Source organism: Malurus melanocephalus, unplaced genomic scaffold (genome assembly GCF_030028575.1).
Source record: "Malurus melanocephalus ecotype Western Australia unplaced genomic scaffold, MMel_1.1 scaffold_342, whole genome shotgun sequence".
NCBI classification, from domain to species: Eukaryota; Metazoa; Chordata; class Aves; order Passeriformes; family Maluridae; genus Malurus; species Malurus melanocephalus.
The window spans coordinates 508,153-528,657 of NW_026623574.1; the positions used below are offsets into that span (position 1 = coordinate 508,153).

Sequence of the window (20,505 nt, forward strand, 5' to 3'; positions counted from 1 at the left end):
GTATTTACTTATGACATTGCTACAATTGCTTCCCACAACCATAAATTATTGTGGAATGCTGAGAAAATAGCTCATTTTGGGATAAACACAGCACTAAGGCTTACTGTAACAACAAATGTATTAGCAATTTGGCCAGATTATTCAATATGAATAGTTTCTTCAAGAACCTGWACAGCTTAGCCAAATAGAAATGTTTAATAGAAAACAAGCATCCAGATCTTCTGTGGCCTTATTATATTGTACTTGCACTTCAGGAAGTCAAGGAACTCTGCAGCCTTAATGCTCCTCACAAGATCCATATGTATTTCTACACTTTGAATGAGCTCTCTCCATCCTTGCAGGAGTGGTTTCTTCCATTAGAATTAATTTGGCATTGATTGCTCTCATTTTTTGTGTCTCTGAAACACAAAAAATGGCAAACAATCTGCATTTTGACTTAGTGACTGATTTATGAGAAAGATCATTGGGGTGAGTATGCTGAACCACAGATCTCTGAAGAGACTCAGCATTTGGTAGTCTCAGGGGCAGAGATCTCCCCAWCAAGCCCAGTCAGCAAATGCTGACTTGCAGAACTGTCTCCTGCCCYGCAGCTGAGTGTTCTGCAATAAATACCCCGGGATGAGCAAGAGAGCATTTAACAACCCCTTTGCAAAATACAGTAATTACACAACCCAGCAAATGGAAAGGAATCAAGCTTTGGTGGCCCATCCTTGCTCTTAGTTTGGTGGAGGGGTGGAGGATCAGCCAATAATTACATTTCTAGTGTGACTTAATACAGCCAGAAGCATCACACTTATGGTCAGCTGAATTACATCAAGTCACACACCATTTACAAGCACTGCTAAACACATAAACTAAAACTCCCCTCTGTCAGCAGAAAATACTTTCATCACCTAGTTAAGAAGAAAATACTAATTACAGGTAGACATGGCCTTGCTATAATGTTATTCAGGTTTTTCTTTGAATTAGCTCACTTCTATCTGGCCCTGACATAAAACAAAAGCTTTATGTGTTGAGGGAAATTAAAACACCCTGTCAGGTACTCCAGAAGCACAGCCTGAAAAGCTGTCATGCTCAGACACCACACCAGTGTATTTTTCTCTCAAACTCTTTCAGCATAGAAGAGTGAAAAAACTTAGGACAATAGTTACATATTAGCACTTCAAAGACAACCCAGGCTCGGATAACACTGGGTGGTGGGGGTGGAGGGAATTTGCCCCAAGCAAGATTCAAAGTGTTTAGAAATCAACAGATTTTGACTCAAATATTTTCTGCAGTGTTGTAATGTAAGTAAATGGTTGCACATACTCCATATCCTGAAGAAACTGCTATGTTAACATAACTGTCACCTCTAATATCAGCAATTGAGAGCTCTTTTTCTATTGCTAGCATCTTAAAAAAGATGCAGCAGTTTGAACTGAAACCTTTTTCAAAACTAGAAGACACACCTTGCTGATCTGCATCTAATATGTGTAACACACCCCAACTGCCAACATTTTCAGTTCTTGAATCTGAGTATACACTGYGCACACCTGCAATCTTAAAAATTCCATTTCACTCACAGCAAATGCTGATTTCAGTTAAAAAGTTCTTTATTAAAAACAATCCAAACCAGAAATTCTAATACTTTACAGTAACAATTTAAATGCATAATTTAAGAAAATTAGCAATTTTTCAAATCTTTTCCCCTGTACATTCCTTGTTATGTGTACATAGTTTACATAGTAGCATAATTACAATTTCCCATTGGGATTACAGTACAAATAGTTTGAACCAGATATAGTGCAATTACTTTGGTTCAAAGCRATGAACTCCTTCCTCAAAGGCTCCATCAATTTCTTCCACAGTAGATATGTTGCTGCTGATATCTGTGAATCGGAAGTGCTTTCTTTAAACTTTGAACAAGCKGTTTCAACATGAGAAGTCAACTGATGACCATTAGGAATCAAGAAGCTGCACTATATTCTCTAAGCATTTTACATGGTAGGAATGTAAATCATTTTCTTCTGGCTGTGGAGAGCCTGAAAGGAAAAAAAAAAACAAAAAACCAAGATCTGAATTTCTAATTAATTCTTAATATAAAATTACAATTCCAAAAACTGCATCAAATGCCTTGCTAAAACATATGCTCTGTATTAATGAGTAGCAAATCAAATACTAATACTGTATGTAGCAAAGTCTGTTTTGTTTTTTTCTGTGGGTAGGACAAAGCAGGAAACATAAAATACAACAGCCATGTTGAAAAATTTCCYCGTGTGTACTCAGAAGCACAATCTACCATTTTAGCCAATTATCACTGTTAAATGATCAAAGCTTTACAAGCACAGACTAGTTAAGAACTTTAAYGCAGGAATATATTAATGACAATATTGATGACATATTACACAACTGTACACTGTAACAAAGTTGCATAAAATCTTTTATACTCTGTATTTTGATACGTAAATGTTTACTGAATTAAAAATCAATAGTTCAGTCTGGAACTTCACATTCTACAGCAGTACATAAATAAATGTGGATTAAKGTTCTGAAGTGCTGGTCTGTAAAAGGTACATATTTCTACCTTGTTGATTCAACATGGTATTTTGAAAAGTCTGTGATCAGTGGCAGTTCTGCTATAGAGAACAATAAAAACTTATTGATTTATTAATATATTATCCRTATATGGAATGTATTGCTATGTTTAATGATTGACTTAGTAAAAACTRAATTTGAAACAACAGTACATTAACAAAACGAATGTATTTGGGTGACAGCACAGGAAAARTTATCATAAGCTGCTCTGTCAAAAATACACCTCCTTATTAGGATACCAAGAATGGTCATTGTAGATGGAAAGTTTGTGGCAAATCTGTTATGCAAATACTATGGCAATCTGGTATTGCCATAATTCTATATCTATAGAATTATTTAAATTATCAGGAAAGCTCATTAGCCTAAAATGAGACATTATCATGTCCTTTCAAGATTAGACTAACTKGATGTGACTGACAACCAACAAACCCATTATTAGCTACTGAAGCTCCAGCTACASACCAGAGTTTGAACACCTTTTAGAATGAATATTCTTCAGCTAAACCTRTTGCATCACAGTCATTCAAACAAGAGTTATGCTCAGTTACTTGAGCAAAAAGCTCAAGCTTTCAGAATGTCACTAACTCTGGCACAGTATTTTAATGTTGGAATTATGCTGTGTTCTGATCCCTTCTCGATGTGGCTCAACACTCTGAGGCTGAGCACAGTTAAGCAAAGTCAATGCTAAAAGAATTTTTCTTATCGCTAACTTTAATATTTAAACTGTACACAGAACTGTACTGTGAAAACGATTTTTGCTGCAAGCATGGTCAGACCTATGCTTCAAAACTAATCTTGGCAATTACCTAAGATATTTACCTAAGGCATTTTTCTCCATCTGTATTTATAAGATGCCTAACCATAAACCATATTGCTAATTGTGATTTTAGAGACARAAGTATCCTTTCAAAAACTTGTAGCACAACAAAAACTTGTGATGATATAAATTGAAATACTTTATTATGGAAAAAATAAAGAATTGGCATTAGATASAAGTAAGACCTACTTTTCTTCACTAAAGAATAAGCCTCATCTATTTTTCTCCTTATGGATGGATTCTTCAAAGTCACTTTTGCCTGTAGAACACACAAACACACAAAACACAATGAGTTCTCTTCCCCACATGGTCACACTTCAACAGCAAAGTTTAAAAATCACAATAATTCATCAGAGCATGAGATGCAGGAAGTTTAGAATTAACATCTAACTTTATCATCATATAGACTGTATTTATGTAAGCAGTCACAAATTACAAAGGACAAGCTGCTTCTACATCATGTTGTTTAATCTCCCAGCCTCAGCAGCAATTAAAATAAAACAGAAAGACTAGTGGAAACTTTATTATAATTTACTTAGAGATTACTGTATAGTTTACAGCATGAAAGTATAACATTACAATTTTTTCACAGACTTCTCAAATACTAACCTTCTGACAGTTGTGAAGCAAAGCCCAAAGAGAAGCTGCTCCTATTCTCTGAACAGCAGAATTGTTACTTTCCAAACAGGCAGACAGTACTTCAACTGCTTGATCTAATGGGACAAATAAAAAAAAAATGAAACCAAATGTATTTAGAAAACATAATCAAGAGCAATGGAAATATATTTACATGGCTCAGCAGATTGATGCTTGGAGTACACTTACTTTTATGACAAGTACTGGTATGGCAGAGGAATTACAGAAACTTTATTATCGATTAAATTTCAATATGCTCATAAAATCGGCACAGTACATTGAAAGAAGTGTTAAAAACAATATAGCAAAACAAAAAGAAGCAATGCTAAAAAATTAAGCCACCAGTAACAAAACATGAACATTATGTATAGCCATCAGCTATGCTTAGGGACTGAGTAAGCTGTGAAACTCTTTTATTACTCCCAGTAGCCACAATTAGAGCCACATCAGGATGGATATTAAGATGTTTCTATTTTCCTTCATACTTATTATGCAGATGATTTGCAACCAATGAGAAATATTTGCCTCCACACCATAGGTGCCTTAATTTCCTAGCAGTCCTCTGAAGCCAGATTCTTCAAGTTTGCTTGTTCACACCACAACAAAAATTCTTAGACTATGTAACTGAATAATGTGTATTTAATTAAGGCAGTAAATCCACATCTTAGGAAAAAATAAAAAAAACTTGCCAGGAACTCKGTTAACAAAGACAGGAGAATTCTCTTAAATGGGGGAAAGAAACACGCCTTTTACAAACAACCAAGAAAAAGCTTCTGAACACGTTGTTACATTAAATATATATGCCATGACTTTATCAYTATTGTAAACATTTTCTGTACCTGACAGGATACAAAATAGTTTGTCTCAACATTCATGACTTCAACAAGTTAATAAAGTTTTGTCCAACTGTAAGATAGGAACTTCAGTTATTTCAAACTGACACAAACAATCCTTCAATCCTCCCTGAAAAACTACCTGTTTGAGAAAACTGCAAAAATCCTTTCACTCCTAATGTCCTACTATATCCAAATGATCTGCCTAACAATAAATCTTGATTTTATTTTTAAAATTATTTGCTTTTCCTTTTATTATGTATTATAGTAATCATCTCTCTGCCAAAATATATGTTCTATAGTTACTTCTAAAAATAATTTTTATGAAAGTGCTCTTCTAAAAAACAACGCGATGTTTTTGGTCAGTAACCWAAGCTGCCATGAAAATATGGTCTTCTGGAAATCACAATTTTCTGAGAGTACAACAGTTTGCATGCTCTTCAGATACTTACCATTACCTAATATCTTTGGTTTATTAGCTGGACTAAAACATATGTTATGTAGAATAAGAAGTGCTAGATGTTGGCTGCTCTTGTGTTTGTATTTACACATTTCAATGATCTGGTCTAAAAACCCATTTATCTTCATGAGCATCTGTTGTCCATCTTCTCCAAAAGATATGTTCAGTAGCAGCTTTAGCCAGAGAGTAGACACATTACCAGCATTTTTATTACTTCCTTTTGGTAGTGAAAGAGACAAGAAGTTCTGCAGAAAGTTACTCTGTTAGAAAGAAGAAAAAGGATTTTAGGATTCATAGTATTCCATGGCTTGTTTGCTATTGTCTGGCTTTCCAATCTACATGCTTGATCAAAAACTAGTACTAAYGTTTAATTTACATATTTCAGGCAACCCATTATTAGCCAAGAATTTTTGAAAAAAAATACACATGAAAAAGAATCTACTGCTTGGTTAAAAAGTTAATATGGTAACATACATTTTCTTCTATAATTTATGCAGTGTAAATACATAAAAGTTGATCCAACACAATACATTTCTTTAAAGGCTAATTCACACCACTACATAAGCTTTTTGCTTTGCACTTAAGTGTTTCTCCCCAAAAATAAGCTTCACATTTCAAGTGAATCAATGCACTACTCAGAAAATGTATTCTTGTTTCCTTACTTATTATTGCCTGTTATTAGCAAATGTTAAAGGTATCATAGAATGTCTGAAGCTGGAAGTGACTCATAAGAACCTACASCACCACTCCTCCCCCTCCACCGACAGCCAAAGGAATGTCCTCTATTTCTGTAAGCTTTGAGGAAAAACACTGTGCATTGATATGGCATACACTATCTCAGGGTTTGCCTCCACTTTAAGGAGATTCTGAGAAGGTAGAAATCTATTCCCCTGTTGCAAGAGGGAGGTGTTCTAACACAAATTCCTCTGATGAAAAAGTCCTTGACTGAATATTCCCAGCCTCACTGAATMTTGACAACATATACAAACATTTGGTTGAAAGCAAGCAACCCAGCATACTAAATCATTGTGGTTTTCTTCATGTGAATATAATATTGGTAATTTAATTTTCACAGAGGGAATTGGTTATTCAGTATTGCTTACACTTATGAAAGCAGAACCCAAGAGAGAGAAGGAAGACTATCACACTAGAGTGAAACTGAATAGACTAAAAGCAAAAGCAATTCACAGAACATAACAGCTACTACAGAAGAGATCTGAAACTTTGTTTCTATCAAAAAGTTTGAATATTAGATGCTTTGGAACTGTGTAACCAGGTTTTACATAATTAGCATCACCAAAAGATATATTTCCCCCTGACTTCCTAACAGGCAATTAGGTCCAAGAACAGAACACTGTTAATGGAGATCAAAAGAAATTATTGCCCTTATTAAATTACTATAAAAGACGCTATAAACAAACACCTTTTATAATTTCTGTTGTGTTATCTAACCATGTCACTACTATAGTTGTCTTTCTACATGGTCTGACTTATTTTCTCAAGGTCTGAATTTATTCAAATGATCAAAATTTAGGAGAAAGAGATTTTTCAAAGAACATTTGATAAAAGAGAGTAAGGATCATTCTACATATAAAATATAAAAAGGAAAASACATTACATACATTTGTGTAATAAGAATAGATTTTTATCCAACATCCCATTACTGACATGTAGGATATCTTCCCCAAAACTTTTACAAAGGTTATGTTTCACAAAGTATACCTAGTGATTTATACAATGTTTAATTTCTTGTTCGTTCACATTCCGTTTGTTCTACAGAGTGCTCACTTGCATGATCCACTAGTGATTGTTCACAATATATGGGTATTAAAAGTGTTACACCCCACTGAAACAGAGAGGTCATAAAAACCTCTAGCAAAAATTGTCCAGACCATGAATATAACTGAATTACACTCTGCTCTTAGGGAACACTAACACAACTAACTGAGAAGACACAATGGTTTTGATCCCCACAGAAGCACTTGTGTATGGTCACAGGACACTCCATATTAGAATATGAAGGTTTATTTAAAAAGGAAACTGCATCCATTGCTAAAAATCAAGAACAGTATTTACTTACCTTCTGAATAATGCCTTTACAGTCATGAGATAGAGCAAGGTTAGATATTAGACAAAAGACCACCTGCTGAACTGGGCTGTTATCATTGGACACTTGAGAGGCCAATTTCAAAATGTTATGCATTAATGAATTGCCARCTGCACTTCGTGCAGATGGAAGTGACGATTGTCCACCACTGGACCAACAGAGTGAAGCACAACCTTAAAGCAATGAGACATTTACCACATTAGAAATGCAGATATATACTTAAAAGATCTATAGAAAAAGTAGTGCAATTGCTCAAACATTGAGATGGAACTTTTAAAAGGATTTGTTAGATATTTTTTCTTTGAACCACAATGAAGTCAATGGGACATGCTTTGAATAGAAATGTGCCTGAATGTGGCAGCTTACTGGAATAGGCATCTTCTGTTCTATTGTTCTAGAATATAAGAGGCGATTCTGCTGTAAAACAGAAGCCATTGCTCTGTCTCAGAAAGTCTGCTTAAAAACCAGAACATATATCTAATTATACAATTATTTGGCAGTTAAATTTGAAGGAATCCTCTGAAACTGGTTCAGAAAAAGAGATCTCTGTATAATTTGAGAGGATTAATGTAAGTTTTCTAAAATATTTTTCTGAGAAATAAAAGCACTGTCTGCACCTGTCATTACATTGTACAACAGTAGAATGCATGATCCTATGCTACAGAGCTGCAAGCTCGAATCAATACAGCAGCAGGGTACAACTATGTTACCAAACTGATGCTCATCACAAGCATAGATATATGCCTTTTTCAGTGGCATTGGCCATCAGCAACAACAGTTAATTTCTTGCAAGGCAAAAGTAAAGAAAAATGGGACATTGTTTAACTGTAATAAATATTCACATGCATTTCTCTGACAACCCGAAGGTGTAGTGTTAACCAGTTCAGAGTAGGTAAATTTGGGACACCTCATAAGCCAGCTATTATGAACAGAAAAAGCATGATTGATCAGACTTGCTTCTTTCAGAAAGGACAATAAAAATATAGCCAATAGTCACTCAGAGTTAAGAAACATGAAAGACCATCAGAACCTCAGGATGACAGGATACTACATTTTAATTTTATACTCCGTAGTTGACTGATACACATGTTTCTTCAGCCCATATTAAAAAAAAAAATATTTATGGAAAAAAAGCCACTGCAACCTCATTTAAGGTCTGGAGACATTAACTTAAAAAAAGTGGCATATTATAACCATGTTAACTCTTCTAGTGTATATTGACAGGAAGGAAGGAACAGACGCTTTTGTGTCTCTTCATGCCACTAGTAAATCATCGTCTATGATTTGCTAAATCTAAATAACCACGATATGGAATGACAAAAATCCATGCTAGAAAAAGGTTCAGGCTTCTAGTAGTAGGGACAATTATCAATGGAAATAAAAGGTTTGCTCAAATAAAAAGAAGATTCATCAAGAAAAATATACAAATGGAAGCTATTTAGTCTAAGGCACAAATAAATTGAAGACATTTCATACAAAATTGAATTTGATTATTGACTATTTCAAAACCAGAATGTTTTCAACCAGGACTGTAGTACAACCCATAGAGAGTACTGACACACTGTTCTTTATTAAAGAATTCCTAGAATAGTACTTCTATAATACACTATTCAGCTTGGCAGGACATTCAGTGTAACCTTCAAACGTAATTCTTTGAATTAAATGCTATTTAATCCTTTAGTACAATTGTACTCTTGCTAAATCCAACAGCTTGAAACCAGATCTGAACAAAAGTCTTGAATATATTAAAATCAAAACTCTTGGCAGACTTTGATGGACCAGTGCTTTTACACTTCCCTCTTACAGGGGCAATAAACACTCTTTCCCCTTTGTTGTGCTTTTCTGTCTTAATTATTCTGGTAAAATATTTTGATGTATTCCAYCACAGTGTGACTTTCTTACCTGCAGGATAGTTTGCAGTGTAGACACAAAGTAAGTGCAGAGCTATTTGCATTGAGGAGTCATCTGCTAAAAACCACGGCCATAGYGAATGCAGAACAGGAACAAGATGGGCTTTGAGTGCTGCCATCTACAACAAGATGAGGAACAATTTAAAATGCAATCAATAGTTTGAAAAYGAAATATAGAGAATGAACATATTTTTATCTTAATTTTTATCTTATGGTTTAAAAGACTATATGGAAAACTAACACCCTAATTTAAATCACCAATTTAACTCTGTGCCAGTCAAACCCAGCAAATATTTTATTTACTGAAAGACAAGCAAACAAAWGTAAAGATTTATTCATTCCAACTGTTCTTGTTCAAGAGCTCTCTATTCTGAAGTTTTATTCAACTCCTTCTAAAAYAATTATTGGAACTCAAAAAGCATGGAAATACAAGAGTGCAGTTGTACACAGAGCAAATGATAGAAATCTTCAGTTATCAACAGCAACCACCTTCAATCCCCCAAGCAATTGTTTCTGCAGATCTTGATCAAAACAAGAAAAACATTCCACAATAATCTTAGCTAAGATTATGGCACAACCAAGTTATGGGGACTTCAGGGATAATCAGATGGTTTATTCAGCCCCAAGTGTTCTGCATACAAAAAGGATGCAAATACAGGCCCTGGAAAAGYGGTACGCCTGGAAAGTCAGGAAATCTTGTGGTTCCACCAATGCATTTGCTAAAAATAGTCCAAATTTATAAATAGCACTATGCCAAGAAAAGTTAAAGTGTGAAAGAAAAAGTGGAAATAATGTGTGAATGATACCAGCAATAAGAAAGAGGAAGAGCAGTGGTCAGAAAGAAAGAACACAGGAAAAAGTGAAAACAAGTAATGTAGTTTTTTCCCCATCGTAAAAACAGATAGGCAGAATTGAAGTTGAAAAGAAATTGAAGATAACAGAAAAAGACAAAGAATGTGATATGAAAAGAAGAAATGAAAGATTTTGAGCAAGAAAAATTAATTTATAAAAAATGGAGATGAGAATAAAATTGTGTTTTGGATGATTAGTACAATTTAACTCAGATAAAGGCAAGTAAATAGCAAATTATTATTTAGGTTTTGGGGTTTGTTTTTTTTTGCTTGTTTGGTGTGGGGTGGCTCTGGAGTTTTGCCTTTCAGAAAGGGAAAGGAAGTAAGGAGAAAGGAATAAGGAGAAGAATCCACTTTCTAAAATCTGCAGTATATCTCTATGTGCCTTTCTGGGGGCCCCACACTTTTCTCCACATCCATTTTTCATATTATATGCTTTGAAAATTAGAATTATTGACTTAMTCAAAGCAGAAGTGGATATAAAAGATAACAGCCATCTGAAACCATTGGGAGATGATGTTTCCATAAGAACACTGAGTTCCTAATATATGTATGAAATATTCTTGGGAAGTGTGAATAATAATGAAACTTGAAGTATTTCTTGCCATTAATATCAAACTTAAATTTAGCCAGCTAGAAAATAACTTCAAAGTAGGAAAAAAAAGTTATCTTCATTCAGTAACTGAATATGCTCACAATACTTCAGTATCAGAATACTTACTTTGCATTCTTCATTTTGAAAGAGGCAGTTTCTAAGGAGCTGCATAGAACACCTTAACTCCTTGATAAGGTTATCCTCCTATCCAGAGAAAAATAATTGAAGATCATCCACATAAGACCAGAATTAATTTCGTAAAAGGAGGACAGATATTTCAAAGAAGTGCAAATCTAAGGTATCAGTGTTAGGGTCACATCTCCTCAGCAGTTTTTTTTCTGATTTCAGGTAGAATTCATCACAGCTAGCTTCAAAGATGTTTATTAATGACACTTATAACCAGTAACTTATCACCCTTATCTCTCTTTATAATCCACAGACACTATTTCTAGGGGCATGAATCTGACCAGACRCAGAGATCTGCAATGTAGAGCTCTTGCAACTAATAAAGAATGGAGGGGAACTATCTGAGTATTTGTTCCATCCTAAAGCACACACCTAAAACAAGTCAAATGAATCACTGCCTTGAAGCATTTATTTTTCTTCCTTGGTTAAAAACAAAGTTAAATTAGCCCTGTTGTTCAGACCCTGAGATGAGCTCAGCCAGTTGGGAGCAKGGTGCTAATAACRCCAAGGTTGCAGGTTTGACCTCTATTTGGACCATTCACTTTGGAACTGGACTTGATGAACCTTGGTGRTCCCTTCCAATTCAGAATACTCTGTGATCTCTACAGTTGGTCAGACCAATCCATCCTTATATTCCCAGGGTCCTAGTTTCCTATCCCCAACAATAAATATCAAAGCTACGAATAATTTCCAACCCGGTAAGAATGTTACAAAAATAAATACAGAGTTTTGGACAGYGAGGTGCTACACTGAGATTCAAGTTACAAGTAAACAAAAAATCTGTATTCATGGCAGAGCTGTGATGCTAAAGGCTAATAATGGTTGACCTAAGTCCTACAAGGATGACACACTAAACCACTTCCAAAAGATGACCAAATTCCAACAAGCTTGTTGGAATGTTCACAACAGGATACTCATTAGGCATAAAGCAACAAAAATGTAAAATAGGACTCATACTTAATCTCAGACAAGGTGAAGAATTAATGCATGCTTACAAAGCATAATGTGTTTATATATAATAAATCATATATTTGGATGACATTTAGAGATGAAGTAACAGTCTGCTGCATAAAGGTTAATGAAAGTCAGGTATAGTAGATAAGGAAAAACATACAAATACATTTTATGACTGGTTTGTCTCACTTTTAGCCAAATAAAATGCTAACTMAAAGACATTCTTTCAAGTAATTCCGTATGTATTAAGTTAATAAGTAAAATAACATTAAAATGCYACAAGCTACAATTCATTTAATGTATTAACTTATAGGAGGTTGAAAAATATATGGATTGCATTGATAGCACTGTTTGCATTTATTTTTTTTAGGATATCTTAATTTTTACTAAGATACTGTTTTGAGGTCTTTTCTTGAAAGCTTTGCTATTTGTAAATACTTTTCATGCCCTTGATTAGCATCACACTAATTATTATGAAAGAAAAGGAATATCAAGTAAAACACATCAATTGCCCTGAAAATGAAGCTTGGTCAAATATTTTTCCCACAGTTAGAAGAGGCAGAAAAAGAGAAAAAGAAAAGAAGCTGTCATAACTTTCCTTCCAGAGAGTTGTGCAAGTGGGCAAAAGGGCAATTTTGTGAAAGATCGGCAAAATCTATTATGAAAGCAATGTCTCAGTGTCCCCCACACAAAACTGTCATTAGGTACCACATATGAAGCACAGCATGCTTGTGTATGACACAACAACTGGCAGACCCAGCTCAGCAGGGAAACCTGCCACAAAGTCCTTTGCAAGTCACTCAAAGAATTTTCAGTTACATACAAACTGTTTTTCTGAACTTTCTCAGAGGCTCCTTTTTYCCTCCAATTTCTTTCAAGTTTTAAATTCCTTCTCAACTCAAAAATTACAAAGGATCAGTGACTTCAACCTTACAGGATATATACAGGGCAGGACAYGTTTCAGCCTCCAACCCTTGAAGAGGGAAAAAAATAGAGTTTAAGAGATCTCAAGAAAAAATACAATAACCTTCAMATTTCAGAGTCAAACTCAAATGTTTTTAAGAGCTCATTGTTATAAAACACAGCTCCACACTCTTACAAATCAAGGCTAATGTCTGTGCCAAAACCTCAGRAAAAAATACTATTGAGCTGAAGCAATGCAGAAATACCCTACAGGAAGATGTTTGCTGCAATTTCTGCTTTATGTGGAAGTGGACAAGATATCAAACTTGACAGCAGAGGTTACTTTCTGTATTTAATTATTTTAGCTGAAAGGGGCAGAAAACCAGCAGATTGCAACAGAAGTCTTATGAAACTGTTGCATGATGGTAAGACATAATTTATATGTAAATGCRGTAAAGAAGATTTGGGTGACATGAAAGTCTGGAAGAACTGGAAGAGGAGTTGAACAAAAAAAAGGCTAAATAAATAAATTGTGAGTGGAGAGAATAAAGTGGGAGTGCAGGCAGTATAAGTATCACAAGTATGAGGTTAAAAAAAAAAMCAAAACTGACAAGAAGTTAAAAAAACAGGGGACAATTGAGTCTSATGGCAAGAAACTGAGATGTCCAGACCAAGTTTAAAGCAGTACAGAAATAAAAATAGAACTGAAAACCAGATAATAAGAGCATAAAAAAACTACAATTTACATGCATAAGCAGATTGGAACTGRTTTTGGAATGGGAGGAAGATTGACTGATACAGGAACAGACAAAATCCAAATAGCTAGCACTGGTTGAAAGACACTGAAAAAAAAACTTAAGAAGAAAATTATTATTGTGGAAACAAGAAGGAAAAAAATAGCTGGGTTAGATAGGGCCATGAAGTCAAGGCTGAAAGTCCAACTAAGTTTGAAGACAGTACTCTGATATTGCTATAAGGCTAAATATAATAAATTACAAGCATGACAGATTACAAAAGGATAAATGTGCATGTGAGTGGATGTCTAAAACTAAATTCTGAACTCTCAAACAGAARCCTGCTATTTGCTGCTTTCAGCCAGGATAGACTAGTTACTAATTCTGATAACTTGGACTAAAAGCGGGAAGTCCTGAATCCTCCACTTAATGAAAAGACATGAAAAAGAGACAGTTTTTAAGAGGCTGATCATGTATTGTACTTCACATGTAGATTATTGAGTTTAGGTAACAGGAGCTTGGAGCTCTGGAAAGGTTYGTGGCAAAAAGAAGGATTCCCGAAAAGAGATGGTCCCTGACAGAAAGAAATAGGCCCAAAAAGAAGAATGTGAAGATCCTGGCTGGAAGAACAATCCAGCAAGTGGGAGAAGATCCTGAGGACCAGAAAGAAGCATGAAGAGAAACACCAGGACATGCCCAGGGGCTGTGTCCAGTGAACACTCAAGACTGAGTAGCTGCAAACTAGGAAGTGATGTGATTTTCTGCCTGACATTTCTGAAGTAACATCTATCATCCATCTCCATCTTGAGAAAGGTAGTTGAGACCTAGYGAGACCTCTGGGTGAAAAAGCATGYGAGATAATTTAATTGGTAAAAGCTTTAAAATCATTGAATCTTATGGAAGTTCCAGTATCTGGACCCACTACAACTTGTCGTGTACTTTGTCCCATCTGTGACAGATACAAGCAATATCTGCCTCAAAAAACCAACCAAACAAACAAACCAACGAAACTGGGAAATGCCTTATCCTATCYATGTTCTGATTGTTATAGCTACCTTTTTTCTCTGTGCTTTCCCAGGCTTTAGGGAATCCAAATTCAGTTGTGCGTGAATGTGCTTCATGTTTTCCATACAGCTGTCTATCAGGTCAACTGGAAGACAAAAACAGTAAAATTTATAATTACACTCACAATCAATATTACTTTATTAAGAAGCAAAATATCTTTCTGGCAATCTTCTTGTCATTTTCTTAGTGTCAAGAAGTAACAAACAGTTTCTGAGATGAAGGGCATCTAGTTGAATGTCTCAAGAAGCAAGAATACATTTGAGTCCTCTTGCAACAAAGTCCCGTGAGAGCAAAGTCCAAAGGAAGGACTGGTAAGATTGAGAGGGGAAGAAGATTTGTGCCAACGAGGATGAAAACTYCCAATTCCCAGGTCCTTTTTAGTCCAGTCAGCCTCTACTGCTGTAAAGGCTCATTCCTTTTGAGGTGCAGGACTTTGCATTTTTAACTTAAAGCAGTCCTTAAGAGCTGAACAGGGGATGTTAGAGCTACAGATGTCTTTAGAACATGGTTTTGAACCCTAGGAGTCCTCTGCCTCTTTTCTAAGGTCTGTGTTGCACAACAGCAAGGATGACTTGAAGGCTGTCTAGCACAGAATGATGCACTTCCTGAAGTGGAAGTGCTTTCAYGGGAAGAGAGATCTTAGATGATCTAGTAGGTCACCAACAGAAGAACCCTGATTGAAGCAAGAGCTGAGTACAGAACCAACACAYTGGGAAACAGCAGAAAGCAGAACACTTGAAGTTGAGTTTTCTGCTACTATAGGGATCAGACACTGAGTAGACCTACCTAAGCTAGCTATTTCAGTGTAGTCTAGGTTTAAAAAGTGGAAAAAAACAACTGAGAGACGTAAATTAYGGGAAAGCACCCAAGACAAAGTGCACTTGGACTGATCAGAATGCATGATACCTGAAAAATGCAAATTAACCACTCTCCCCTGGGTTCTAGAGGGCATGAAAAGCCTTTGATTAGAAGTTGGTTTACCACTGTGAAGGGAGGAAGGTCCTACTTAAATAGTAAAATGGGACCAAAGAAACAGAGGGAGGAAAGAACAAAGCTGAGAAAAAGAAGTCTCTTCTTCTCTGGATACAGCCAGAACYGAAAGCACAGGGCATACTTTCACCTACAAAAGTATCAGAATATACTGCCAGTGAAAAATCTCCAGCTTCTAATGGATGAATATGTCATTAGTGGTAAAAGCTAACAGGCTTTTTCTTCCTTCAACACAGACTGTGCCTTTACCACAAGGTTTTAAACTAGCTACAACATAATATTGTATCTGCAGCTGAACACTTYAATTATTAATAAGATTTCTCAGTGAAAATATGAAAAAAACCTTGTCACTGAAACCTAGGTCTTTTCCTTTGAAAAAAAAAATGCAATTTAAAGGTAACATGTAAAACACCTGCAAGCATTTGATTTGTAAATCATTTAACATACATTTTGAAATACTCACCTTCCAAAGCACATTTCTGGGCATTTTTACTGACAGCTAACAGYGACAGCAGTGCATTTGTAGCAACTTCTTTCAGCATATCCTTTGAAGATTTTCTTTCACAGACCTACAAAAATGCAATTTCATTACCGAAATGAAAAATCGACCATATTAAAAGTAGTATTCATAGCTATAAAAAGGTTGTCAGAGTCTATATTTTCATTTAGATGATTTATCACTATATTTATGCCTATAGTCAGTCTGCATTGATGTGTTTCATTATTTTTGGTAATTGTTTATTTTTTAAAAATTAGATCTTTCTTCTTTTGCTCGTCTGCATTAAAGTGCTTCATTTTTTTTTTAAACTTTTTTTAAATTATGTATTTCTTCTTTTGCTCCTAAGCCCATTCATCTTACTATTTTCTTAACATTCTGCCTTTCTAAAGCCTATATTCCAAATCTTAGCATTCCATACTTTTCCTGATTTTCAGAATAGGCTTGGTATTACAGACAATTCACTGACAAGCCTTTAGTGCAATCTCATTTTCCTTCAACACACTGATGATGAAGCTACATTAAATACAGTGAAATTCCTTTAAAAWATCACCAATAATTATTTTGGATACACTTCTAAGCAGTGGAAAATGGCAGCTTGTCTTATTTTTGTGAAGTCTTTGTAAGCATCACCACATTTCTGATAACCTAACTATTATCTCTGTGTCTTCAAAAGGAATACTTATTTACAGTCATATAATGAGACAGTTGAAAGACAAGGAGCAGACTGAGCTTCATATATTATTCACTAGAGAATTTTGYCTATCTAGCAATTTTCCCTAAAATACCATGTCAGTTCTGGCACATAAAGTAACAGGAAACGGCATCCATTGCAATCAGAATATAGGAATATAAAAACAGTTGCTGTACCATAGTAAAAAGAAAAACATAATTTAAAGTTAGGCAAAAATACRTCATCTTAAGAGGGTCTGGAAACGCAAATCTCCCCAGTACCAATCCATAGGACCTCATAGATTTTAATTTTAATACATCATGTATTAATGGCCTGACAATTTTTTCAACTTTTCATATGCAATAAAATATCAATGTATACTCTAAGATAATTACTTATTGAAGTGTTTAATGTAACCAGGAGTGAAAAGGTCAAGGAATAAAAACRAGTCAGTTAATAACTAGAAAAATATCCCAACACCTTGCTAATAACAACTGACATCAAATCAAAGCATGGACTGGCTTCTGTGTTTATAACCAACAAAAAATAAATTTACATTTAGACTATATCTGTTTTTATTAGATCCAGTATGTAATGTCAAATCTAACAGCAACACAAGAATGTTTCAAGTAAATTAACTGTCTGTTCTGATAGGTGATGGTTTCTTTTCAAATTAAAGAATTTAGATGTTTGAGTACTTAGAAATATAGAAAGCTTAAAGTTTAAACTAACTTACACAAGTCAGGAAGGAAAAGATTGTTCCGTTTCAGCAAGCCTGCATAGGCTAAAATGTAGGCTTCATGATTTACCCACTCAAAGAWTTTTGCCCTATTAAATTGCTAGATWTTTTTACTTTTTCTTAATGTTCATGAATATTTTCGTAACAAAAGCCATATTTGTCTGTCAACCTCTAGGTATTTTCTGGTAAGTATTATGTGGCAGACTAGAACTGATCCAATAATTAAAGTGAGTTGTCCTATACCTGTATCTTTTTCGTAAGTTTTAATTTCATCTTACTGTTTTTTAAATTTTATCTTGAACACTAGCAAAATTCTATTCTTTCTTCAATTGAAGTATGCTCTTTTATGCTTTTTTTTTTCTTACTCTGCAATCAAGAATTGGGGTTCATAATAAAAGAAGGAAATTTATGTCAAGCAAAGGGAACACAAGTAATTAGGAATTAATTAATGATTAACTACTAGTTGAATGGAAAAAATAACTCTATAAATTTATAATGCCTTGTGCCAACAGATTCTGTAGTTTTAAACTACTTGTAAAAGTATCAAAATGAGAATGAACACTTTATTGTTTTTTGAAATTATGCTGTATAATAAATTTAACATGTCCCATAAATCCACAGCAGACCTGGCTTGTTAGTCTGCACCTACTCTAAGTTAGTTGAAGGGAAAATCACAGCTTTCCTAAAATATTGTAAGCTTTATATCTAGGCAAAAGAAAGTTAGGACCAAATTGGAAAATTTATGTACAGATTATGACTTCCTTATTAATTTTATTTCTGATCTTGGGCACATGTACCCAAGGGTTAATGTTTACATAAACAAAACAAGCAAAGCCTTACAAAGTCATCATGTGCATTTACTATATTTCTTGTATGTGATAATGAATACTAATTTGAGACCTTGTCTACTAATATTCACGCCTGCACACCGGGTACTAAATTATCATTTGCCACTGCATATATCATGTATTCTGCAGATTTTATGTATTTAGGAAGATTAATGGAGATGACTGTTTGTTTGAAAAGTCTCACATTCTTTTCTAGGTTAGCCAATTATTTGCTTGACTGCTTCTCTTTAAGAGGGCTTCTCCTAAAGAAAGTCCGTATTTAAATCTTTTAGGTTGTTTTTGCATTTTTTATGTGGTTTTGTTTAGGTGTTTGGGTGTTTGTTGTTTTAATAGCTTACTTTACATCCCACAGGCGCCTCATTCCACCCTCTTCTCAATGACCACCATGAGGGGGTATAAATAAATATATGWACTTTGATCTAAAAAACTGAARCTGTTTCTTTGCTAATTCTGTTATMCTCTTTAGGAGATCATAGCAGCTATGTAAGGACCCAGAGAGCATAGGCTATCTTTTGAACTCTTTTATGAACAAAATGCAATGTCTACCTACATCTCCRAACAATTAAAAAGCATGTTAAAAGCTGGTATCTCTTACAATACTCAAACCATGTGTAATGTTCTTTCATTGACCTGGCTRCAGTTCATATTTCATTGTAACAGCTTTTTCTGCTCTCATCATAAGAACCATCCCTTTTTGTTGGCAGAGATTGATATGTAGTTAKGTGCACTTGCATGGAAATAGAGGAATGTTACAACATGTCTTTATCAGACATACTCTCAGGCAACCACACTTCTTGTGGCAGAGCCAAGAGGTTTTGTTCCAGGCACATATGCAAGTATTAAATACAAAAACTTAGCAGGATATTTAGAAAACTATAGGATTTCAACAAACTGCCCATTTTGCTTGAGTCCCTGAAAATCACGTCCTCACAGGAACATGCTGTGCACTGAAATTATCTGAAATTAGTTGCCAAAGACATAGAAAATTCTGGTTTCAGTGACCTATAGAATGACCAACAAAGACTCTCTTGGGAAATTTCTTCTCCCTGAAAGACAGCAGGTTTTCAGTGGACAGAATATCATGGCCCAATAGATGCAACAGAACCACATGGTGCCACARAGCAGCACAGGAACACAGTGTTTGTGATAGATACCAGGACAAATCTTGACAGGAGTAAGGTAATTCTATGGAATTCAGCACCCACAGGAAGAAAGGAGATGAATGCTAAGAGAGCATTCTTTCGGTCACACCATCCAACATACGACTAATACATGTTAAAAAAAAATGCTTTACGTAGCAGAATAGTATTAAGATACTTACTAAAAATAGTTATAAGACAATGACTTCAGAACAATAGAAATCATAAGTTACATTATATAAAATGTGCAAAAAATASTATACTTCTAATCATAGATCGCTATTATTATTATAGTGACAAACTGCATATAAATTAAAGGAGAATGAGTATATGAATAAAAGAATTAATTTGTGAGGGAAAACAAATTAGACRCAAATATCACATATAATTTTGCATACTACTAAGTGAAGGAAGACATATTACCATTACATAAATAAGGGAAGGATTAAACACAAAGGAGGTAAGAAAATCAAAAATGCAAAAATATATCCTGAAATCACATGGTCAGATTTTAAATACCTGAATAATTAATGCAGTAAGTTGAGTTACTCTTGCTTGGCATTCTTCAGTGTGATCCAGAAGGAAGCTAATAGTTGGATTCTGACATACACTTGGTTTATCTTGGAGCTGTTTTCTTCCTTCCTCATTCAGAAGGACTGAGAAGAACTGTAAACTAGCCACATATAAAGCAGGACGTGTGGTAGACAAACGAATACAATCAGAAATGGTATCTAAAAGGTTAAACAAAAAAAAAAAATTTACATTTCATTATGAATAAAGCTCAAGTATACTTTAGAACACAGAGAGACTTATCAAAGAAAGCGTGTGAGCCAAGCAGCAGTTATATTGTGCACCGCCCAAGGAATTCTACAAATTCTATGCATCTAATAAGTCTTTCAAAAAGCTAAGAAAGAAAAGTTTGAGTTTTATAAGGCTTAAATGTATCAAAAACTCTGCTTTGACTGTATCAAAAACTCTTTTTTGATTGTAAGACA

The 20,505-nt window shown here is 34.7% G+C and overlaps 1 protein-coding gene across 1 annotated transcript in view; it reads right to left on the reverse strand.

Annotated features, from left to right (window-relative positions):
- Nucleotides 1-1,593: 1,593 nt before the first annotated feature.
- RTTN (rotatin) overlaps nt 1,594-20,505 on the reverse strand; it is a 75,655-nt gene continuing 56,743 nt past the window's right edge. Inside the window, exons 40-49 of the mRNA XM_057378153.1 lie at nt 20,030-20,241; nt 16,079-16,184; nt 14,616-14,710; nt 10,910-10,987; nt 9,330-9,456; nt 7,401-7,600; nt 5,313-5,580; nt 4,001-4,104; nt 3,581-3,650; nt 1,594-2,021 (exon numbers count right to left, since the gene is read on the reverse strand). Coding sequence (XP_057234136.1) covers nt 1,939-2,021; nt 3,581-3,650; nt 4,001-4,104; nt 5,313-5,580; nt 7,401-7,600; nt 9,330-9,456; nt 10,910-10,987; nt 14,616-14,710; nt 16,079-16,184; nt 20,030-20,241 — 1,343 coding nt within the window. The 3' untranslated portion in view covers nt 1,594-1,938. The remainder of the gene's footprint in view (nt 2,022-3,580; nt 3,651-4,000; nt 4,105-5,312; nt 5,581-7,400; nt 7,601-9,329; nt 9,457-10,909; nt 10,988-14,615; nt 14,711-16,078; nt 16,185-20,029; nt 20,242-20,505) is intronic.